General features: G+C 47.3%; 1 protein-coding gene across 1 annotated transcript; it reads left to right on the top strand.

Moving 5' to 3' along the window:
* Positions 1-8,133: 8,133 nt before the first annotated feature.
* Positions 8,134-19,406, top strand: LOC118216551 (E3 SUMO-protein ligase CBX4-like). The gene is made up of 5 exons (XM_035397826.1): positions 8,134-8,466; positions 8,615-8,658; positions 9,479-9,544; positions 16,349-16,415; positions 17,377-19,406. Exons 1-5 carry the CDS (start codon positions 8,398-8,400, stop codon positions 18,835-18,837), a joined length of 1,707 nt encoding a protein of 568 aa, XP_035253717.1. The 5' UTR covers positions 8,134-8,397; the 3' UTR covers positions 18,838-19,406.
* The last annotated feature ends 828 nt before the right edge of the window (positions 19,407-20,234 follow it).

Here is a 20,234-nt window from a genome sequence, read left to right on the forward strand (position 1 = left end):
TCTTATATTTAATTAACAAATCCTTTTGTCAGGTAAGCCTTTCCAACCACATTCTGAAGCAACCAATAATACTAGTGATCCATTACATATGAAGCAGTCTAAAACATTTTCACCTAGTTGCTGTGCATAATTTATTCGTTCAGAAGATCTCACTGGAGTCCAAAGCCTCATGATGGAAGCCTGTACAGCAACGGACGCCTGAAATGGAACCACTGCTAGCAACAGGGTTTCTCCCATTTAGTTTTTTTAAAAAATCGTGTTATCTTCCTCCCCCGCTCCACCACTGTCCCCCCCCGCCCCCCCCATCCCCCCCCCCCCCCCCCCCCCCCCATCCCCCCCCCCCCACCTTTATTCTCAGCCTTCTATCTCATTATTTTCCCCGGCGGATGTCGGTCGGGTGAGGTTGCTGACGGGATTTTTAAAAGGGCAGATTAATCGGGAGTGTGGGCGCTCCCCGCCCCAGCCGCACAAATTAGCCTGGCGGCCCGAAAACACGAGCTCGGCGGGTTCCTCCCACCCCCCCCCCCCCTTTTCACGGAGCGTTGATACAAAAAACGCCTACACCCCCCGCCCCCCCTCCCCAAAGCGCTCATATTATAAATTGAAATTCAATTAAAAGGGGCAAATAAACGCTCCCCTGGGACAGGGCTGCGGAGAGCGGAGTCAGGCGCTTGAGTGTGTCACTCCTGATCTGCATCACACAGGGGCGACGGGCCCACCCTCAGGAGCAGGGGCTTCTGGGAGACGTAGTATACATGGCGGTGACAGTGAACTCATGGTAGTAGGGTTAGTAGGGCCGGGCGCCATGGGCAAAATCAAATATCACGATGTTTTTGACCAAATACCTCGATATCGATATTGTGATGATTATTGTGGGGATGACTATAGGTACTTTCACAAAATTACACAATGAGATTTTTGATAAATAATCATCAGTAATGCCTATGTAATAACTAAGTGGGTAAAGGCAAATAATAGAACAGTCAGGTAAGTTCAGAAAATTACATCACTTCACTGTAATGCTGCCTTTAAAACCGGGAAAAGACAACACGTATGCCATATCACGATATTACGATATGAGACTACATATCGTCTGGGATTTTGTATATCACGATATCGATATAATATCGATATATTGCCCAGCCCTAGTGTGCAGGGCAGGGGGTTTCAGCTCAGGAAGGGCTGCCACCCGTCTCAAATTTAGGCCTCAGAGAGAACACCACACACATATTTCCGCCATTTTAGGGTAGATGCATAGCAATGAGTGCGTGTGTATGTGTGTGTGTGTGTGGGGGGGGGTGTTGCTGGGTAAAGAGGCGTGTGTATACAGCTTGCTAGTGTGTATAGGTGTGTCTATGAATGTGTGTGTGTGTGTGTGTGTGTGTCCGTGCGTGTGTGTATGAATGTATGTTTGTGTTTGAGTTTGTGCGCATGCATGTGTTTGCGTGTGTGTGTGTGTATGTGTGTATGAATGTATGTTTGTGTTCGAGTTTGTGCGCATGCATGTGTTTGCGTGTGTGCATGTGTGTAGGTGTGTGTATGAATGCATGTATGTGTATGTGCGTGTGTGTGTGTGTGTTTGTGAGTGTGTGTGCATGAATGCATGTGTGTGTGTGTGTGTGTGTGAAGGTGTGCGTATGAATGAGTGTGTGTGTGTGAGTGTGTGCGCATGCATGCCTGTGTGTGTGTGTGAGTGTGTAAGTGCGTGCGCATGCATGCCTGTGTAAGGGTGCATGTAGGTGTGTGTGAGTGTGTGCGCATGCATGCCTGTGTGTGTGTGTGTGAGTGTGTGCGCATGCATGCCTGTGTAAGGGTGTGTGTGTGTGTGAGTGTGTGCGCATGCATGCCTGTGTAAGGGTGTGTGTGTGTGTGAGTGTGTACGCATGCATGCCTGTGTAAGGGTGTGTGAGTGTGTGTGTGTAAGTGCGTGCGCATGCATGCCTGTGTAAGGGTGTGTGTGTGTGAGTGTGTGCGCATACATGCCTGTGTAAGGGTGTGTGCATGCCTGTGTGTGTGTGTGAGTGTGTGTGTGTGTGTGAGAGTGTGTGCGCATGCATGCCTGTGTAAGGGTGTGAGTGTGTGTGTGTGTGTGTGTGTGTGTGTGTGTAAGTGCGTGCACATGCATGCCTGTGTAAGGGTGTGTGTGTGTGTGAGTGTGTGAGTGTGTGTGTGTGCGCATGCATGCCTGTGTAAGGGTGTGTGCGGGTTGGGGGAGCAGCAGGGGCGTAGCTCTGCAGCGCTGGTTGAGACTACAGATAGGGAGCTCAATACTGTATCGACAGGCTGGCTAACACAACCTGCAGAACCGCACTCTGTCCCCCCAGAGGATGGCAGTGGGTATCGATCCCCCCCCCCTGCCCCCCCGTCCCGTCCCGTCCTGCCCCACCCCGTCCCGCTCCAAGGACTGGGGGCGAGTTACACCTCAAAGGAGCTCTGGACACTGAACACCCCCCAACCCACCCCCCCACCCACCCACCTGACCCCTGCCAATCCAACTCGAAACACTGACACAGGAAGAGCCCTTTCACTCAGACTACAGCCAATAAAATTTGCCCACACGAGCGCAGCCGCCATATTCATCATCAGTCAGCCGTATTTACATCATCCACAAACTGTACCCTTAGCGCTGCCATAACGACCAAACGTGTTGTGCTACAACTGTCATTAACAGGAACCGATGCCAGTGTTTGTGGCCTTTCCAAATCCATCTGGTAAACGGTAAATGGACTGCATTTATATAGCGCTTTCATCCAAAGCGCTTTGCAATTGATGCCTCTCATTCACCCATTCACACACCAACGGTGAAAGGCTGCCATGCAAGGTACCAATCGGCTCGCTGGGAGCAATTAAGGGTTAGGTGTCTTGCTCAGGGACACTTCGACACGCCCAGGGCGGGGAATCGAACCGGCAACCCTCCGACTGCCAGACAACCACCCTTACCTCCTGAGCTATGTAGGCTTATGTACGCATCTTGGGTCTTAGCACGGGGACTGATGCTGCATTGCTTCAAGCCAATTTATTTTGCCCGCCAAATAAAATAAGACTGTTGTGCGTTCTGAAGTGGCGGATTTCTACTAGATCCTGCACTGTGAATGTGCCTGCCCGGCTAACCTCTTGCTAATCATCCTTTAGCAACAATCGGATTGAGAATTCTGGCTGCCCAGGCACCCAGGGAAGCAGGGAAGCATATGATGCATCCTCAGGACTCGTTCACTTTGATCCCACCGACATTAAGTACCTGACCGTCTCCTGGATACGGCAGTTCAAAATCATTCAGAAGAGCAAAAATGCACCTCCATTCACGCCGACATCTGAAAATACATTCGTGTTTCTGGGCACACGTACAATGTTTAACATTCCTTAAAACGTGATCGAAATGTATAATTCGTTGATTGTGAAAACCTGTAGCAGCACGAGCCTAAAATTACACGAGGCTACATGGAGCTCGTGGCGAGACTGAACGTCCTGTCCTGACTTGATGTCGCAATGACAGCGGCACTAATTGACCTATAACGGCTCAGGCAATATCGATCGGCCGCTGTTTTAGCCCACTGGACTAAGCACGCGTCAGTGTGCGCACTAATTAAGATATACACCGAATGCTTTAACTCGCGGAAACATCCGTTCGTTTGGTAATCGCGTCACAGCCTTTACCTGGTCGCCACTGACGTAGTAGCCTATGTAATTAAGCTAATGAAACCGTGCTTCCCGGACACCGGTGAGTCAGCGGCAGCAGTTTCCAGCAATTTCACTGGACTTTGCAGCGACACGAGCTTCGCTTGTCGTGACCGACAGCGGTGCCGATGATCAGGAAACAACGCAATTGCTGAGCTCTGACGCACGCACCAAAATGTCGCCGCGCGTTATTATTCCCTGTTCAGACTTTTAAAAATACCCATCGACTTGTATTCTGATGATGGAACCAAAAAAGCAACTTGTATGGGGGTAGCCTAGTCACTCATATGAGTACAATTATTCAATTGCAAACACCACCATTTTTTACCACCATAATATACATTTATTGTTCTTAGCTGACATACTGATAACGTTTTAACGGATTATTTATTCATTGATGTATGATCTGCTTGTGGTAACAGCAGGAGGTGCAAGCATCGAAGTTTTTTTTCCCTCCAGAATTAGAGGGCAGGTTTACCCTGAGAATTTAACTCTGGTAGCCTAGATCTTACAGTTCTGATTTAACCTTGATGCAAAATGCCAGCTTTCTGCAGAATGTCAAAAAATTTGTATAAGGACCACTGTTTCGTCGGGGGCACATTGCAAACACCACATAATATCCCCTTTCAAGGTCTGTTTTAAATATATTAATTAAATTGTTAAATGAAACTGTTCTCCGTCGTTCATTCTACCCTGGACTGTCCTTAACATCTTCCACGCTACCCGTGCACCACTCAGCGAACGGTACGCCAGTGTCTCCCTACAGAATCGAATCTACAAACTGCATGGCTGAATGTCCAATTCCTTACGCAAACAAGTACAAAGTGAGCGCTATGTCCCGCGTAAAAACACTCTCCTTTGCATTTTTAAACTAAATTATTAATCTTATATGAATATGGTACTGCGATTCATTTTAAGCCGCAAGCATTCTTAAAATCGACATTGCAACTCGTCATTACAGCTACCTTTGAGCAAAGAGATCGACCATGAACCATACGGGTTAAGCGTCAAATATGAGTGGATTGCACCCTTATTTACCTTGAGCGCTATTTAATCAATGTGACTCAGATTAAATAGCCACGTTGCGCAAATGTTTCCGAAACAGAGACGGGGCTGTGCATTTCTTCTCATTCCACTGATAAAGATGGATGAAGGTGTTTGTAAATAACGGGAAATTCCAGTATGGGGCAGCTGTGGTTAATTTGATTAAGTTCTGACACAGATGACAAAGATTAGCCACGCAATAATATCAATAATGCAGTTTGTCCCCGCTTTATCATCTCATTATTTAAACTCACGTGCCGCTGAAATAATCTTGCTATGAACTTTTATTCTCTTTTTAAATTTATTATTATTATTATTATTTTATTTAATTTAATTTTTTTTAATTTAAGTTTCGCGGTGACGCAGTCGTAATAGCCATGCGAAATGCAGTCTTTATGTGGATGTCGAAAGATGGGAGTGACCTGACAAAATGCGAACCCAAAATGTGTCACAGAAATGTGAATCGGCCTTAATCCGACAAGGAAAACCAAACGCTTCGGGTAAAAGGACGCACACTGACCCTTCGTCAGGCTACCCGTGGCCCAGGGCGTGAAGGCAATTGCAAATAGAAAACGTTAAAAAACGAAAAGCAACGACTAGATCTGTGGGTGAATAAAACCTATCATTACGAGTAGAATAATTTTATCTGTACACTAATATTTGATGTAGGACAACAGTGTGAGGCGACTCCACGAGGTTAATCACGTTAATTTTGCTATTCGTCTCTGGGGAATTGTTGATAGTCAGGATTACCGTTTCACTCCCACCTTTAATAAAAAAAAGCCTACATAATTTCAAACGGAAAGGAACATTATTTATTGGTCTCCTACACCTGTGACTATAAATAAATGCCATATTTTTATTCTAGTGCATTAGAAGGCGGCCATTTATGGCTGTTACTAGATTCATGGTTCGTAGATCTATATTGACGCTTTATCGCGCGAGCTGCAAATGAAAAGTTCGCCCGTTTCGGTGCAGGGCGTGATAAAAGACGCACGTGCTCTGCATTCCACGGAACCTTATCTGAATGCTTTTTCAAGTTCGCGCAGTTCAGCTCAAGCGCGAACCAAGGGCATAGTAAAAATGGCTCACAATTGCACTAAATGCAATTTACTCCCGATACCATCGCACAGTATGACAAAACAATCGCACGCTGAAAATAAGCAGCAAAATGGATAATCCGCCTTTTATCAGCTATTTATAAACACTTTTTTGTGAGACTTGATGTTGAAGAGAATGATTAAATACACGGCCACCTTCGCAAACAACCTTCTATTAAATGCCCTGTTGTGGCACTTGGTCGTATTTTCCCTTGGCACGTCGAGCATGAGAAATAAACATTCAAATCTGCCAATTTCCTGCTGTGTCAGGACATACTGATTATGTAGCCTATTAAATCGATGCAAATCAGCCGCTAATAAAGCCCACTTGATATTTCGCTCCCCCGTTTCAGACCATTACCATATATGGAAAGGCAGCGCTGTGTCGTGCACGCGCGCAATAAGCTGACTGTTGTCGCCGCCTGTATGCAGAGTTGACTTTAACCCTTGTGGTGGTTCATTTTAAAGGCTCCTTGATTGGAATCCTTAATTTCTCATTATGTGTATCGTATGCATAAACGCGCCCGATCAGGGCAGGCAGACAACATGGAGGAAGGGGTTCAAAACGAAATGCTTCTCTAGCTGTAAATCGATAGAGCCGTAACAGATTAAAAAAATATATATAAAAAACAGTAACCCGCTGGGCTCACGTTTGTAAGTTAAGTAGCCTATATACCTTTCGTTTGCTGCCACCATGAAACCAGGGAAACACGCCTCTCTTAAAAACAAACTGGCTGGTATAGGGTCACAGTTCTGACGGCGTTCGCCGCTGAGGAAATGCCATGTTTACAGATCGATGTGTGACTGTGACCTACATATCTTTTTGCAACGAGGGATATCACGCGATGCACATTTATTTTCTCCAGATCACACGGGAGTTGGCAAAAGCGCCAGGCACAAAAAAATCGCTTCATCACAGGACTCTGTTCAATATTGAGTGGATGAAACGATGGAGAATATGCCGCAGTCCAGTTTCCCCTCCACGCTCGATTACCGTGGTAGCCGAAATAAACCAATAACCCACTTCCCGGTTTCAATCCATTTGGGAGACAGTGATGTTAGTCGTAAAATAAAGCTCACTGTGATCGGTGTAATAAATTGAATAAGACGACAACTCAGCAACGCGCCAAATATGGTGAACGGAACCCAGCCGCGGGCATCGGGATAAGGAACAGTGGCGTGGTGATTAAATAAGTTATTAATATGAACTCGATGACCACAATGTCGAGGCGGCTGGGGGGTTTCAGTAGTTACAGTAGCCTGTTATAGCTAAACCGTCTCTGTGTCATTGTGAGAGTTGAACATTATGATAAAATTCGACTGGAATGGAGGCACTTAATTATCCATGTTCCCATTTGTGCCCTTCGTGTTTCTTTTTTTACTGTATTTTATTATTGCCACTGAACTAAAATGGAAACAAAGGCTAAATTACACTGAATTAAATGTTCACGATGGAGTCTTAAATAAGTTTACATCTGCGTAAAAGCTGCATTTTCTAGGCAACTCGGTTTGCTTTGAATATCGCTAAGGACGCTCCGTATACCTGCCCAAATGTGTTAACAAACCACAAAATATCACATATTTTTCATGTGAAAATGGCGCAGTCGGTGCACAATCGCGCCCGTTAAGTCTTATATAATGCATAATGTCAATCTTTAAAAATAAAACCTGAGTTGCTCGCCTCCATCTGAAATGGAACCCGCTCTTTAGTTCTAACGGGGGAAATCCACATAGCCTACAATGCAATGTACATGCAATGTAACAGAAAACTGGGTCTGTGTTCAGCTATTTTTAACCAAGGCACAATTTCTTTTGAGATTGACTTTTGTCTCATCTAATTTCACTGTGGAAATTAAATTAATAACAATGCAGATATGAAGAACAACTGGAACACATTTCCAAATTCTGACTTTGAATGTAATGCATCAATAAAGCGATTTTAAATGATCTCAGAATTTTATGTTTAAAATTGTGTTTTGTGATATTAAAATCACCAAAAAATAAATGGCTTTAAATAGAAAATTATCCTCTCCCCCTTTCTCTCTCGAGATACCCCTCACAGTAATCCCTTTTTGGTCGCCATCTATATTTTAATGGGGATGCACTGGTACATTTAAGAACGGAATATTGTCCATGAAAAGACTGTTATATGGCATGCACATTTGGGGAAAAAAATGTTTTACTGCAGTTTACAAAAGTCCCTCTTGGCGTTCAATTTCGCGCTATGTCCAGAAATAAAGCCGTCTAACAACCCTTAACCTCCCCCTCTAGTCTCTGACGTCACGGCCCAGGCTATTGCATGAACCGTCTATTGCAGCGTCTCCGGCGTGCACATCTCGCTGCGTATTGCCAACGAACAGTAAAGCTTGCGAGAGTGAACTGGGAGGACAGAAAGAGGGAAAGGAGGGAGAGAGAGAAAGGGGAGGGAGAGAGAGAGAGAGCGGAGGGAGGGAACATATTTTTGCTTCAAACGAGACGAACTGGCAGCTGAATAACGCATCGAGCAATAGCTTCGAATCCGTGGATTTTCAACCCCATTTACAACCGCTCGTTCGGATTCAGCCTTATCCGAGCGAGAATGGAGCTACCTGCCGCAGGAGAACACGTATTTGCGGTGGAGAGCATTGAAAAGAAACGCATTCGAAAGGTAGGCTATAACCCGTCCGCACGGACAAATTCCCGTCAAGATTATCGGTGGTTACGGCTGACTACTAGGGCTAATGTTATGGGGAAACGACTCGTTCCGTAATGCCGAACGTCTCGTTAAACCCCTGCTTTCCATCTTTTCTCCACAGGGTAGGATAGAATACCTGGTGAAGTGGACAGGATGGTCTCCCAAGTAAGTCTGCGTTTAGTTGTTTTGCTCTTTTAACGCATCGTGCAAAAAAATGTGCGTTTAGCGACTACACCCGCACTCGGAGTTCTGCTGCCAGTTTGTGGTTTTGTAAAATCTGAAATGTGCGTGCGCGCGCGAGAGAGAGAGACGGTTCGCGGTGGCGGCGGATGCCATCACTAATTTATGCGAGTAAAAGGATAATACATGGCGATCTAATCCCGTTTTAATTATGTTTTCTGGTCTGCCCGTTCCTATACGTAAAAGGGATGGGGGCGGTTGGGAGGAGGGGTATAAATGCCACCCATACATTATATTAAATTGAAGATGATAGGAATATTAAAAACTCATTTTTTAGTGCTCTGAAAGGTTATTTTAATATGGAATGCGTAGCATATTTCTGTGTAGCCTATTGGCCGTTGAAAGGAGGGTGCATTAGGCTATATAGAGCATCATTGAAAAGCGTAGGCTAAAACATTTTCTGATACTAAGTACTGGAAATAAGGAAAACACTCCAGGAAAAACTGTTAAAACGTGTAAAACGGCCTCGCTATCGCATGCAGAGAGTATTTATCCGACAATAATATTGCAGATCCCACAATATATTTGAGGACATTCCCTGAAAAGGTTCCGTCTTTGCATAATTGTTGACAAAACTGGTAGTATCATACCGCCAGAAGCGACCAAAGTTCACGTTATATATTAGTATGTGTACGACAAATCATTCTTATACGCATAGTACAACAACAAATTAAGAAGAAAGATTCTAAATTGAAAAGCGTGCTTTTTTCTCTCTCTCTCTAAATGCCCTCCTCTCCCTCGGTAGATACAACACGTGGGAACCAGAAGAAAACATCCTTGACCCGCGACTGCTGATTGCTTTCCAAAACAGGTGAGAAAGACAGCCTCGACGTGAGGCTTGCCTTATATGGGCATGCCAAGGGAGGCGGGGCTGCCAGGCTCGCGCTGCTGCTCCTCTCAGCGGCCTTGTGTGGACTTCATGCCGGCGAGATGCACCAGTAGTGTAAACAAGTGACTGCACGGTAGCACACGGTAGCACACATCTGCAGGCCTGTGTGCTGCATTAAAAACATGCTATTCATTTGACAGTGTTTTCAAGATTGCACGGCTCTCCTGTCTAAGGATGTCGGAACAATTTGGGGAAAAATGTTTGAGTCTGCAGGCCAAACAATACCATGCACATATTTAAAAGTGAGTGCTCCACAAATCAAAGAGGGGGAGATACACTAGCTATTCCACTACATTCACCTTTATCTTTCAGACAACAAAAGCTTACTTCATCACCATGTTATAATACACATAACAAACTTAACACTGGAGTTTTCTTTTAAGTTCGGGTGTACGTTACTCTTGCGTTAGGCATACGATGGTGATTTGTGTCAGTAAAGGGAATATCAGTGTTCCAAAATGGAACAAAAAATCGTAATGAATCAAGTGCCCCGTGTCACACAAAATTGTGGCGTTTTGTGGGAAAAATCTGAACAGCTAGGGCTGTGATCCATAGAACTAGTCAAAAATGACATGTCCATATGTACACCGGCATCAAAGAACAGATGTCACATGCAAATAAATTGGTCTAAAGCAAAATTTTCCACTTGAAAGTTGGATTCAGTTTTTGGTTACAGTACATGCTAATCTTCTTCAGTGAATGCTGATGTTTGACTGGATACTCCAGTTATTTAACTAACTACCCAGCTGGATAAAACAAGTTGGGCAGCCATGAATATTTGTATCTATTTTTGCATTGGAAATCAATTGCAGAAATCAACCACCGGTATTGACACTAATGTACAAACTGCAATACTATCAAACGCTTTGCCACTGTGACATGGAGATGACCTACGACACCAGTATTCTTGCCACCAGTAAATTTTACTTTGTATTTGGGTACAGAAATCATCCCAGTCTTACTTAAAACCCTTTAAGGGGGTCCAAGTAAGCAAATGTGCCGTTGTTTCCATTGGACAAGGAGTGAGCAGAAGCGAAATATTTCCGGTGACAGCTAACGTGCTCCGCTAACGTTGCGTTCATTTGAATTTTCATTCCTCGCGCTTGATGACGCGGGCGTGTTCCGTCGAACCCGGCTGACTTAGAAAGCGTCCCATTTGCTTCCTATTTTTCGCCGTCCAATCGGGGAATGACAAGTCACAGTCATAGCGGAGCCGTCCAATGACTGCGCTGCCCTCCCAACTCAGTCGGGGGAAGGTGCACACGACCTCTGAACGGGTTCTTTTCGCTTTGCGGGTCATTCGCTGGGCCCTGGTAGAGATCGCGGGGCAACAAACCCGAGGATTCGCTGGTGCAGGATGAGACCCAGAGGCTCCACTGATTAAGGCCCTCCCTCTCCGGGCAATACTGCTGGCCAATGACCAGTGATGTCCGTTGGGTCCACAGCCAATAGGATCATCCAGGTTTAAACTGTGCTAGCAGGGCACATCACTTCACTGAGAGATGGGCCTCAGTTGGATGGACCATCGGAGAGCTGAAGTGTCCCAATGTCCCAATTAACCTGAACAATTTGACAGGGACAAAAGTGTAACTGGATGGCTTTATGTTTCATTTGTTTAGTTTCAAGGCCGGTTACAGATTGTAATGTCTGTCTGTGGTCTGTGGGGAGAGAGATCTGCTCAGTAATGTCCAGATAGTCCTACAGAAGAGTCCGTCCAGGACATAATTAACATACCGTTCAACACTACACAGTTGTGCAAGAGCGATGGAAGCCATTAGTTTCAGTGGAGGTAACATTCTGGTACAGCGCCCCCTGCCAACCAACATCTGAACTGCACGCCACATAAAAACGGATCCATGGACCTCTGAATCCCATTTTCGCCTCTGTATTTATAAGGACAACGTTGCGGACAACCAATTTGACAATGATGTGGAGATTACAGAGGTGAAACACACTCTATGGAGGAAAAAGCTAACGTTGTGCGTCTGAGTATCTTCTGGCATTTGTAATCTCACTCTATTACATTACATTACATTACATTACAGGCATTTGGCAGACGCTCTTATCCAGAGCGACGTACAACAAAGTGTATAACCATAACCAGGAACAAGTATGACGAAAACCCTAGAGAGAAGTACCGGTCCAAGTACAGGGAACAACCGCATAGTTCAACATTAAAGATGTGATTGACAAGTTTGACCAGTCTTCAGAAATCTGTAAATATTTACCGACTTGCCAATTTGTTGACACTCGAGGGTAGATAGCGAAGCAGGTTTCCTAGACGGGAGCTATCAGCGTCACCAAAGTGTGCTCCGATAAATATTCATGGCCATTTTGTTTCCATTACTTCCTGTGAGAACAATCGCTTTTTTGCTCATTTACTGGCTATTTATATGCTGCAGAAATTTTCTATTTGGGACCCCTGACATTGTCGTAATGTAACTGCCTTTTTTTTTTTTTTTTTTAAATGACACTCAGCCCCTACGGATTGGCTCATCAGCACGGCGCAGCTAAGAGCCTGTGCGAGGGAGGGGCGATTTTCATAAGCGTCCGTCAATATTTCCATAGCGATAGGACAATCGCGCGACAGTGTTTTCCAGGTTCACGCGTCGCTCAGGCGTTCGGGTTTTGTTACCGTGACTACCAGCACACAGCCACGGGGTTCGGCTCCTCCCCTTTGCGTTTGCATGTCATCGAGGTGAATCATAAAACGGAAACAAACCAGCTGCCACCCCGTGCCTCTGCGGTCTAAGGCAGTCGTAATGCAGGCCGTCTGAAAGTGCTGCCCTTTCATTATTTGGTTTTGAAAACACTTTCGGGGGCCAGATGGGTGTGTACTGCAGGGCACGCCTTCAGAATTTCAAAGCGTGTTGCGTAAGACGAAACAAATACACAAACCGGTAAGAAATTTGTTTTATGGTGAGCCAATATGACAGCGCATGCCAAAATGATAATTTGCAAATAGTTTGCGTTTAGGAATTTGCACGCTGCTTCTGTATGTTTCATTACATTACATTACAGGCATTTAGCAGATGCTCTTATCCAGAACGACTTACACAACTTTTACATAGCATTTTACATTGTATCCATTTATACAGCTGGATATATACTGAAGCAATTTCGGTTAAGTACCTTGCTCAAGGGTACAACGGCAGTGTCCTACTCGGGAATCGAACCTGCGACCTTTCGGTTACAAGCCCAGTTCCTTACCAACTGTGCTACACTGCCGCCCCCTTACTCCTTACCCACTGTGCTACACTGCCGCCCCGTTTCAGTGCCACAAGCCGCTGCTGCAGTCGGAAGTCAGCGGATGACAGTCCTGTTCCTCGGAACTGGCTTTAGCACAGTAGCGGCGTGCAGACACGCTCCAGCACTGCGGCACTACAGCAAACCCCAATCCGCACACACTCCCAGAAAAAATCTGCAGAAAAGGGCCTGAGAAGGTGCAGACGCTGGTCACTGGGGTGGGGCCTTCTGGGTAAATGAGTCTATATCCCTAGCCAGCGATACACAATTCAGTTGTATTCAGTTTTTTGCTTCTAGAAGGTACTTATTGGTACCCGAGTAGACCATTATTGTACATTCAGGGTACATTTGGGAAATTGGCTGTTAGAAGAGCCAAATTGTACCTCCACTGTGATGTTTGTAAATTTCATGCACAATCCGGTTCATGCGATTAGCATAAGGAAACAGTCATGGATAAGTACAGATAAGAAAAAATTGACAAATGTCGAAATGTTCGTGGAAACGTTCTTACGCGCAGTTTACGATCAAATGTGATCGTACGCACGTATCGTGACTAGGGCCCATTGAGATGCCACGTTTTCCGAACCGTTAAAAAATGACCTGGCGGTTTCCCAAATGTTGAAACGCAAAGAGAAGGCAAACTGGAACGATGAGGTGGCGTTTGCATCGTGGTAACCATGACGACCGGCCGCAGCCCCTCCCGTTGCAACGTTCCGCGACACCGTCAGCGCTGGCGTTGGTTATTCACTCGCATGCCCTGACGTCTGCGAAGGCCGTGCCTGCACAGGTAAAAGGGCATGGACTCCCCGGCTCAGCGTTCCCTAATCCGACACAGTGGGGAGGGGGAGGGAGGGGCACCGGTCCTGCAGGCAGCGTCGGGGGGGTGGTGCCGGTCCTGCAGGCAGCGTCAGAACGTGCGCCTGTTTCTGACGCTCCCGGCTGAAAGTCCTCCTGGCGCTTCATTAAAAGGTGGAGACATTCCATCTCCCAGATAATTGAGTCCCCCTCCCTGAGTGGGGGATGGGGGGGGGGGGGTAAAAGGCCGTGATGCGGGAGGACGTAATTACCCAATCCTGCTGAAGAGGGGAGCGTCCTGCCCCTCCCCCCCCCCACCCCCGGTCTGAACTCGCCTTCCCGAAGCAGAACGCTTGACTTCACCACGTGTCGCCAGCGAGTCCCCCTCCCGCCGCCGCCACCCACCCCGGGCCCGGAGATAGCCTCTGTGGAGGGCTTTGCCATTCGCGGTAACCCCCCACCGCCCCCCCCCCCCAAATGCAATTTCTATTCTGCGGCCATCTATTCCCATGTGGGGGATTATTTTCTCTTTTTTTTTTTTTTAAGCTGACGGCTTGGCTCTCCTGGGAGCCTGATTGGCTTTAAATACGGAGCTGTGTAAAAAAAAAAAAAAAAAAAAAAAAAAAAACTCTAATTAGGATTTGACCAAAAGCAAGAGGATTGGGGGGGGGGTGGGGGGGGGAGGTAGTAGGTTGGGGGAGGGGGAAGACGGGGGGGGGGGGGGGTTTGATGGAATGGAATCCGCCTGCGTTAATTGAATCCCGTGTACTGTAGGTGGGCGTGTGGAGTGAGTTCATTAAAGGGGAGATGGGAGCTGTGGGTATAGGCCTCAGACAGCCGTAGTGAGTGAGGCGCGTTGTGGAAGTGATACACTGTATCAGCTGTGTCTTTGGAAGTGTCAGTCTGAATGTGAAGGTGATTGCCCCCCATCCCTTCCCCCCCTGTAAATGACTAAACTTAGGGTTGTAACTAGGCAGCTGTTTAATAGGTGACTTAGTTGATGCGCCAGTCTTAACGACTACTTGTATTTTTATTTATTTTTATTTTTCCATAGATTGCGTTGTTACCGTTCTCGTTGTTAGTGTTAATCAGTTTAACCACCAGGGTCCAGGTTGAACTATGCGGTTGTTCCCTGTACTTGGACCGGTACTTCTCTCTAGGGGTTTCGTCATACTTGTTCCTGGTTATGGTTATACACTTTGTTGTACGTCGCTCTGGATAAGAGCGTCTGCCAAATGCCTGTAATGTAATGTAATGTAATTGCTCATTATTCCGCGATTGCTTATTAAAATAACAAAAAAAAACAATGGTAATTGTCAGAACAGTGTAAATAGTGCTTTCGAAAAAAAAAAAAGGTTCATCGAGCATTTCCTGGACACGGTGCAATCGCAATGTGTGAATTAACTTCATATTTGCACTTCGCGCTTGCGCTGAAAGTCACTGAATCGACTGATTCCCTGTAATTTCTGGTCCTAATTACCACACTTAAAACACAGACGTGTCAGACTGGTTCATTAACACGCGAAGGAACACTCAAACGTTCCGTGTTCAATACCTACAGAAGGCGATGCTGTTTTTAGAACGTCTGTTGATTTATTTTACTCGCGAGCATTCAGAGCTTAGACTTCCCACGATAGCAAAGCTCACAGCCCGATTTAAAATCGGTTTCTCACAACTTACTCGACCCAACTCCTCGTCCAGGCAGTGGTCCTGTCCCGCCTGGACTACTGTAACTCCCTGCTTGCTGGCCTCCCAGCATCATCTATCAGACCCCTGCAACTCATCCAGAACGCAGCAGCGCGTCTGGTCTTCAACCTCCCCAGACATTCCCACGTTACCCCCCTGCTCACCACCCTCCACTGGCTCCCCGTGATGGCTCGCATCAAATTTAAAACATTAGTGCTTGCCTTCAAAGCAGCCAGGGGGTCAGCCCCTCCCTATCTACGTCAACTCATCAGACCCTACACCCCAGCTAGACCTCTCCGTTCTGCTGCCACATGTCGCCTGGTCCCTGCCCCGGCTCGCACCAGCACCCGGTCACGCCTCCTGTCTGTTCTAGCCCCACGGTGGTGGAATGACCTTCCTGTGCAAGTCAGAACAGCAGAGACCCTGGCCGTCTTCAAACGTAGACTGAAGACTCACCTCTTCAAGCTACATCTCACCTCATTACCCCCCACTACCCTCTAACATTTTTTTTCTAAAAAAAAAAAAAAAAAAATAGGGTGTACAATTCACACTTATACCTAAGCAAAGTTATACCTATTGTAGCTCTCTTGCAGGAATGTTGTAAAGCACTTGTCTCTGAGTTTTGTAATGCACTTGTTGTAAGTCGCTCTGGATAAGAGCGTCTGCTAAGAACCTATAATGTAAAATCCGCAGGAAGGAATTTCAAATAAAAATGTGTTAATCAGACAACGCTTACGTACAGTGCGGATGTTGTAAAACCCATCAGATAAAGTCAAATAGGATTCAAATGTGAAATTAAAATGGACTTTAAATTGTATTCGATATACATTAATTGAGTGTTGACTATTAACCAATGTGTGAGTGCTAACTGTATTAACGAATGCATGAAGAAGTGGACACATAATGTTCTGAAATGACTGAAATTGGACACCATACATACCCTGTATTACCTTTTGCTTAAATGTATTAACTTTTTTTGTGGTTCTGTTGACTCCTCAGGGAGAGACAGGAGCAGCTGATGGGGTATCGCAAACGGGGACCCAAGCCCAAACAGCCGTTAGTCCAGGTAAGCTCCGCCCCCAGAAGCATTTAAATGCAGAGAATCTCCGAGCAGAAATGAATCTTCAGGTGCGTTTCGACGGCGCATCGAACCGAACCGAACCGAACCGAACCGAACCGGACCAACCTCAGCTGACGCCACTCTACCACGGGCGGGCCAGGGGCAGGTGTTTTTGCCGTGTTTAAAAAAAAAAAAAAAAAATTTTTTCCTGGTTTATTTCCTATTAAATCTGCAAGCACAGCACATTCCACTGCTGGGACGGGTTTGCTAAGCAACTCTTTCAATTGTGGGACAACAAATCAGCATAATAAAACTGTCTGCACCAGGCAGTTTCGTTTCTTTGCTGTCGTCATAGTTAATTGTCAGGTGTATCCGCAGGTATTCAAATGTTCTCTTGCGTCTCTAGGGTAGCCACAGTTTATCGACACCCACTGACGCTCACATACAGACCGCAGACCGGTTCGGGGGTGTTGTCAGTACCGTCTGCCAACTCAGCGGCTGACGTAAGTGTCACTCCCTAGCAGGTGCGCACGGCAAAACGATTAAAAGGGCGGCAAAATTTACCGTCGCTAAGAAAAGCGCGCCTAAAAATAGACGCGAGTAAACGGTCGGGCGTTTTAGTCGTGCCTGCGTACCCGCACTGCACTTACGTGAACCCCGCGCGGAACTGCTGCTCATATTCAATCAGCTGGACGCCACTCATGCAAGTTGCTCTGGATGAGAGCGTCTACTGAATAATACGATGTAATATACTGTAATGCACTGTAATAGGCTACTGTAATATGCTGTAATATACAGTAATGCACTGAAATACTGTAATATGCTGTAATATACTGTTATATACTCTAATATACTGCAATATGCTGTAATGTCATGTAAAACTGTGATATTCTGTAATATACTGTAATATGCTGTAATATATTGTAATATGCTGCAATATACCCTAATATGCTGTAATGTGTTCCAGGTTCCCTCTTTTGCGCGGAGATCCAGTGCCCTCTCTGGCTTTCCGGAGGCTCCCCCAGATGAGGACGGCCCGCCCAGACTGGACCCGGTGGTGGTGCACCGATGCCAGCCGCAGCACTACCAGCTCAACAGCAAGAAGCACCACCAGTACCAGCCCAGGGGCGGAGAGAGCCCGGCCGACCTGCTGGCCGGCGGCAAGAAGAGGTACTTCTACCAGCTGAACAGCAAGAAGCACCACCACTACCAGCCCGACCCCAAGATGTACGACGTGCAGTATCACCGAGCCAGGGAGGTCAGAGGTCACGAGCCTGCCCGTCACGGCCCGGCTCCGCCCCCTGCGGAGACGGGGAGCCCGGGCAAAGCGAGGGACGTCCCCTCCGCCCTGGGGTCCGAGAAGCAGCTGCCCCGCCCCGAGGGGGCGGAGCCAGCGCTCAGCTCCGGCACAGCGGCCCCGCAGACGGCGGCCCTTCCCAGCAGCCTCAGCGGCAAGATGAAGATCATCAAGAACAAGAACAAGAACGGACGCATCGTCATCGTCATGAGCAAGTACATGGAGGGCGGAGCCCCGGCCGCCAAGGCCAAGAAGGCGGAGCCGGCGGGGGCGGGGCTGCGGAACTCTCCGGAAAGGACTACAGAAGCCCACGCCCAGAAGCCCTGTGCCAGGGAAGGGGACGGCGAGGGGGTGTCGGGAGCCCCCGAATCGGGGCAGCCCCGCGGGCAGCCCCCCATGGAGCTGGGGAGGTCGCCGAAGGAGGAGCCCAGCGTTCCGGAGCAGAACAAGACGGAGGAGGCCATGAGCCTGGCCCAGCCGCCGCAGGACCGCCCCCTCCCGCTCACCACCCGGCCCGACCTGGCCCCCTGGCGCTTCGACGGCCTCGCCCTGTCCCGGCTGGACCAGAGGACGCCCCACCCCGCCTTCGGCCCCGCCCACGGCCCCGCCCACGGCCACGCCCACTCCCGCAAGCGCGGCTCGCCGGCGGCGCCAGATGAGGAGGAGGAGGAGGAGGAAGGGGGCTGGGCGGGGCGCAAAAGGTTCCCCGCCCCGAGGGGTTTCTTAGCCCCCTGCCCCATGCGCTCACTGCCCCAGGACAAACCCATGGACCTCCAGTTGCTCGGCCACGGCAGCCACCTCGGCAACAGCCTGGGTCTGGACTCCGACCCCGACGAGCCTATTGACCTGAGCTGTGCGAAGCCTAAGGCCAATGCGACCGCGACCGCGACCGCCACCCCGCCCGCAACCACGACCGTGACTCCGCCCACAACAGCGACCGCGGTCCCAGAGAGCCCGGGCCCACGGGGAGAGGGGTCGGGGTCGGGGTCGGGGTCAGGGTCGGGGGGAGGGGCTCCAGCACAGAGAGAGGAACCACTTTGCACTTTCAGCCCCTTCCTGGGGAACATCATCATCACCGACGTCACCACGAACTGCCTCACCGTCACCTTCAAGGAATACGTCTCCGTTTGACGGAGACTCACGGACGCCATGGGGGGATTTGTACATGTAACGACTACCTTAAAAGCTGTATATAACATGAAGAAACTGTAGAATTTATCATGAAGAACAATGTAATTGTTCCTGATGTTTTTTTTTTGTTTTTTTTTTTATGTACGGCAACTGTACCTAAGCAACAAGCACCACCGTGGTTATTCCCCCCACACAGAGATTTTCCATTCAATGGATTAACTTTGCCCCGCTTAAAATTCCTGCTCTGTGTGACGGAACAGCCTCGGCTGTGATTGGCTGGGAGGACATACCGGAACCCTAATGCCTAGAGAGAGTGGGGGGAAAACGTGACCTTTGGAGATTTTTTTTGTACCCTTCAAACAAACTACATTTCACTTCTGATCGCTCACTTCTGATCGCTCAGCATGACGGAACGGAGGAGATGTGTGGGGTTACTACTTCAGGACCCCGATGAGCCGAAAAAGCTCTGCTACCCTACGATGCGGACGTGCCCCATTTTCCTGATTTGTGGAGAATTTTCTATGGCGGTCGTTTACACTTTCTTGCTTTATAAACGATGTGAAATCAAAGAAGAGCTGTTGTAGATGTTATTGTGTCACCTCACTGTTCCTGTGGAGGGGGGGGGGGGGAGGGGGGTGGAAGGAGGGGGAGGGGGGGATCAATAATTAGGGGAGGAGGATAAGCAGCTAGATGCAGGTGTATTAGGTTGAGCCATGCCTAGTGTAATGTACGCGTAGCTGTTAGACCATGTGACACAAACGCATTGCATACCGTCAGCGTCCTAGAATCTCCAAAAAATTATAATAATAATAATAATAATAATAATAATCTCCAAAAAGACAAACCTTTGGGAAAAGAGAGATGGCTGATTACTACTTTACATTTGATGAATTTTAATGACATTAGGTTTTGAATAAACCAAGTCACAGAACCATGGCAGTGCCAAGCATAATCAAAACAGTCTATTTATGCATCAGACCCAAAAATAACAGGTAACAGTGGAGCTTTTTGGATGCTGACGATATACTGTAGAGCCAATATGAAGGGAACCACAGTGTAAATTGCACTATTTTTTTATTTTCTGGTGGGTAGGTGGACTGTGGTGAACTATAAAATATGATGTAGATCATTACAATTCTCCATTTATTGACAAAAGTAGATTCATGGTAGATTGTATGTGTTGGCCAGACCCCAAAAGTGCACACTGAACTGGCATTTCCCTCCCTGGATAGCCTCTTTCTCATGAGGGAATTTTGTAATTTTTAAAAATTCTTTATAAAGACCTGTGTTGTTTTTACCATCCTTGGGGTTGAAGACTACCAGTGTCATTCAAAAGATATGTATGGATGAACATCTACCCCAATGCAATCAAGTGAGGACGTCCCATCATAAAAAAG

Source organism: Anguilla anguilla, chromosome 17, assembly GCF_013347855.1.
Source record: "Anguilla anguilla isolate fAngAng1 chromosome 17, fAngAng1.pri, whole genome shotgun sequence".
NCBI classification, from domain to species: Eukaryota; Metazoa; Chordata; class Actinopteri; order Anguilliformes; family Anguillidae; genus Anguilla; species Anguilla anguilla.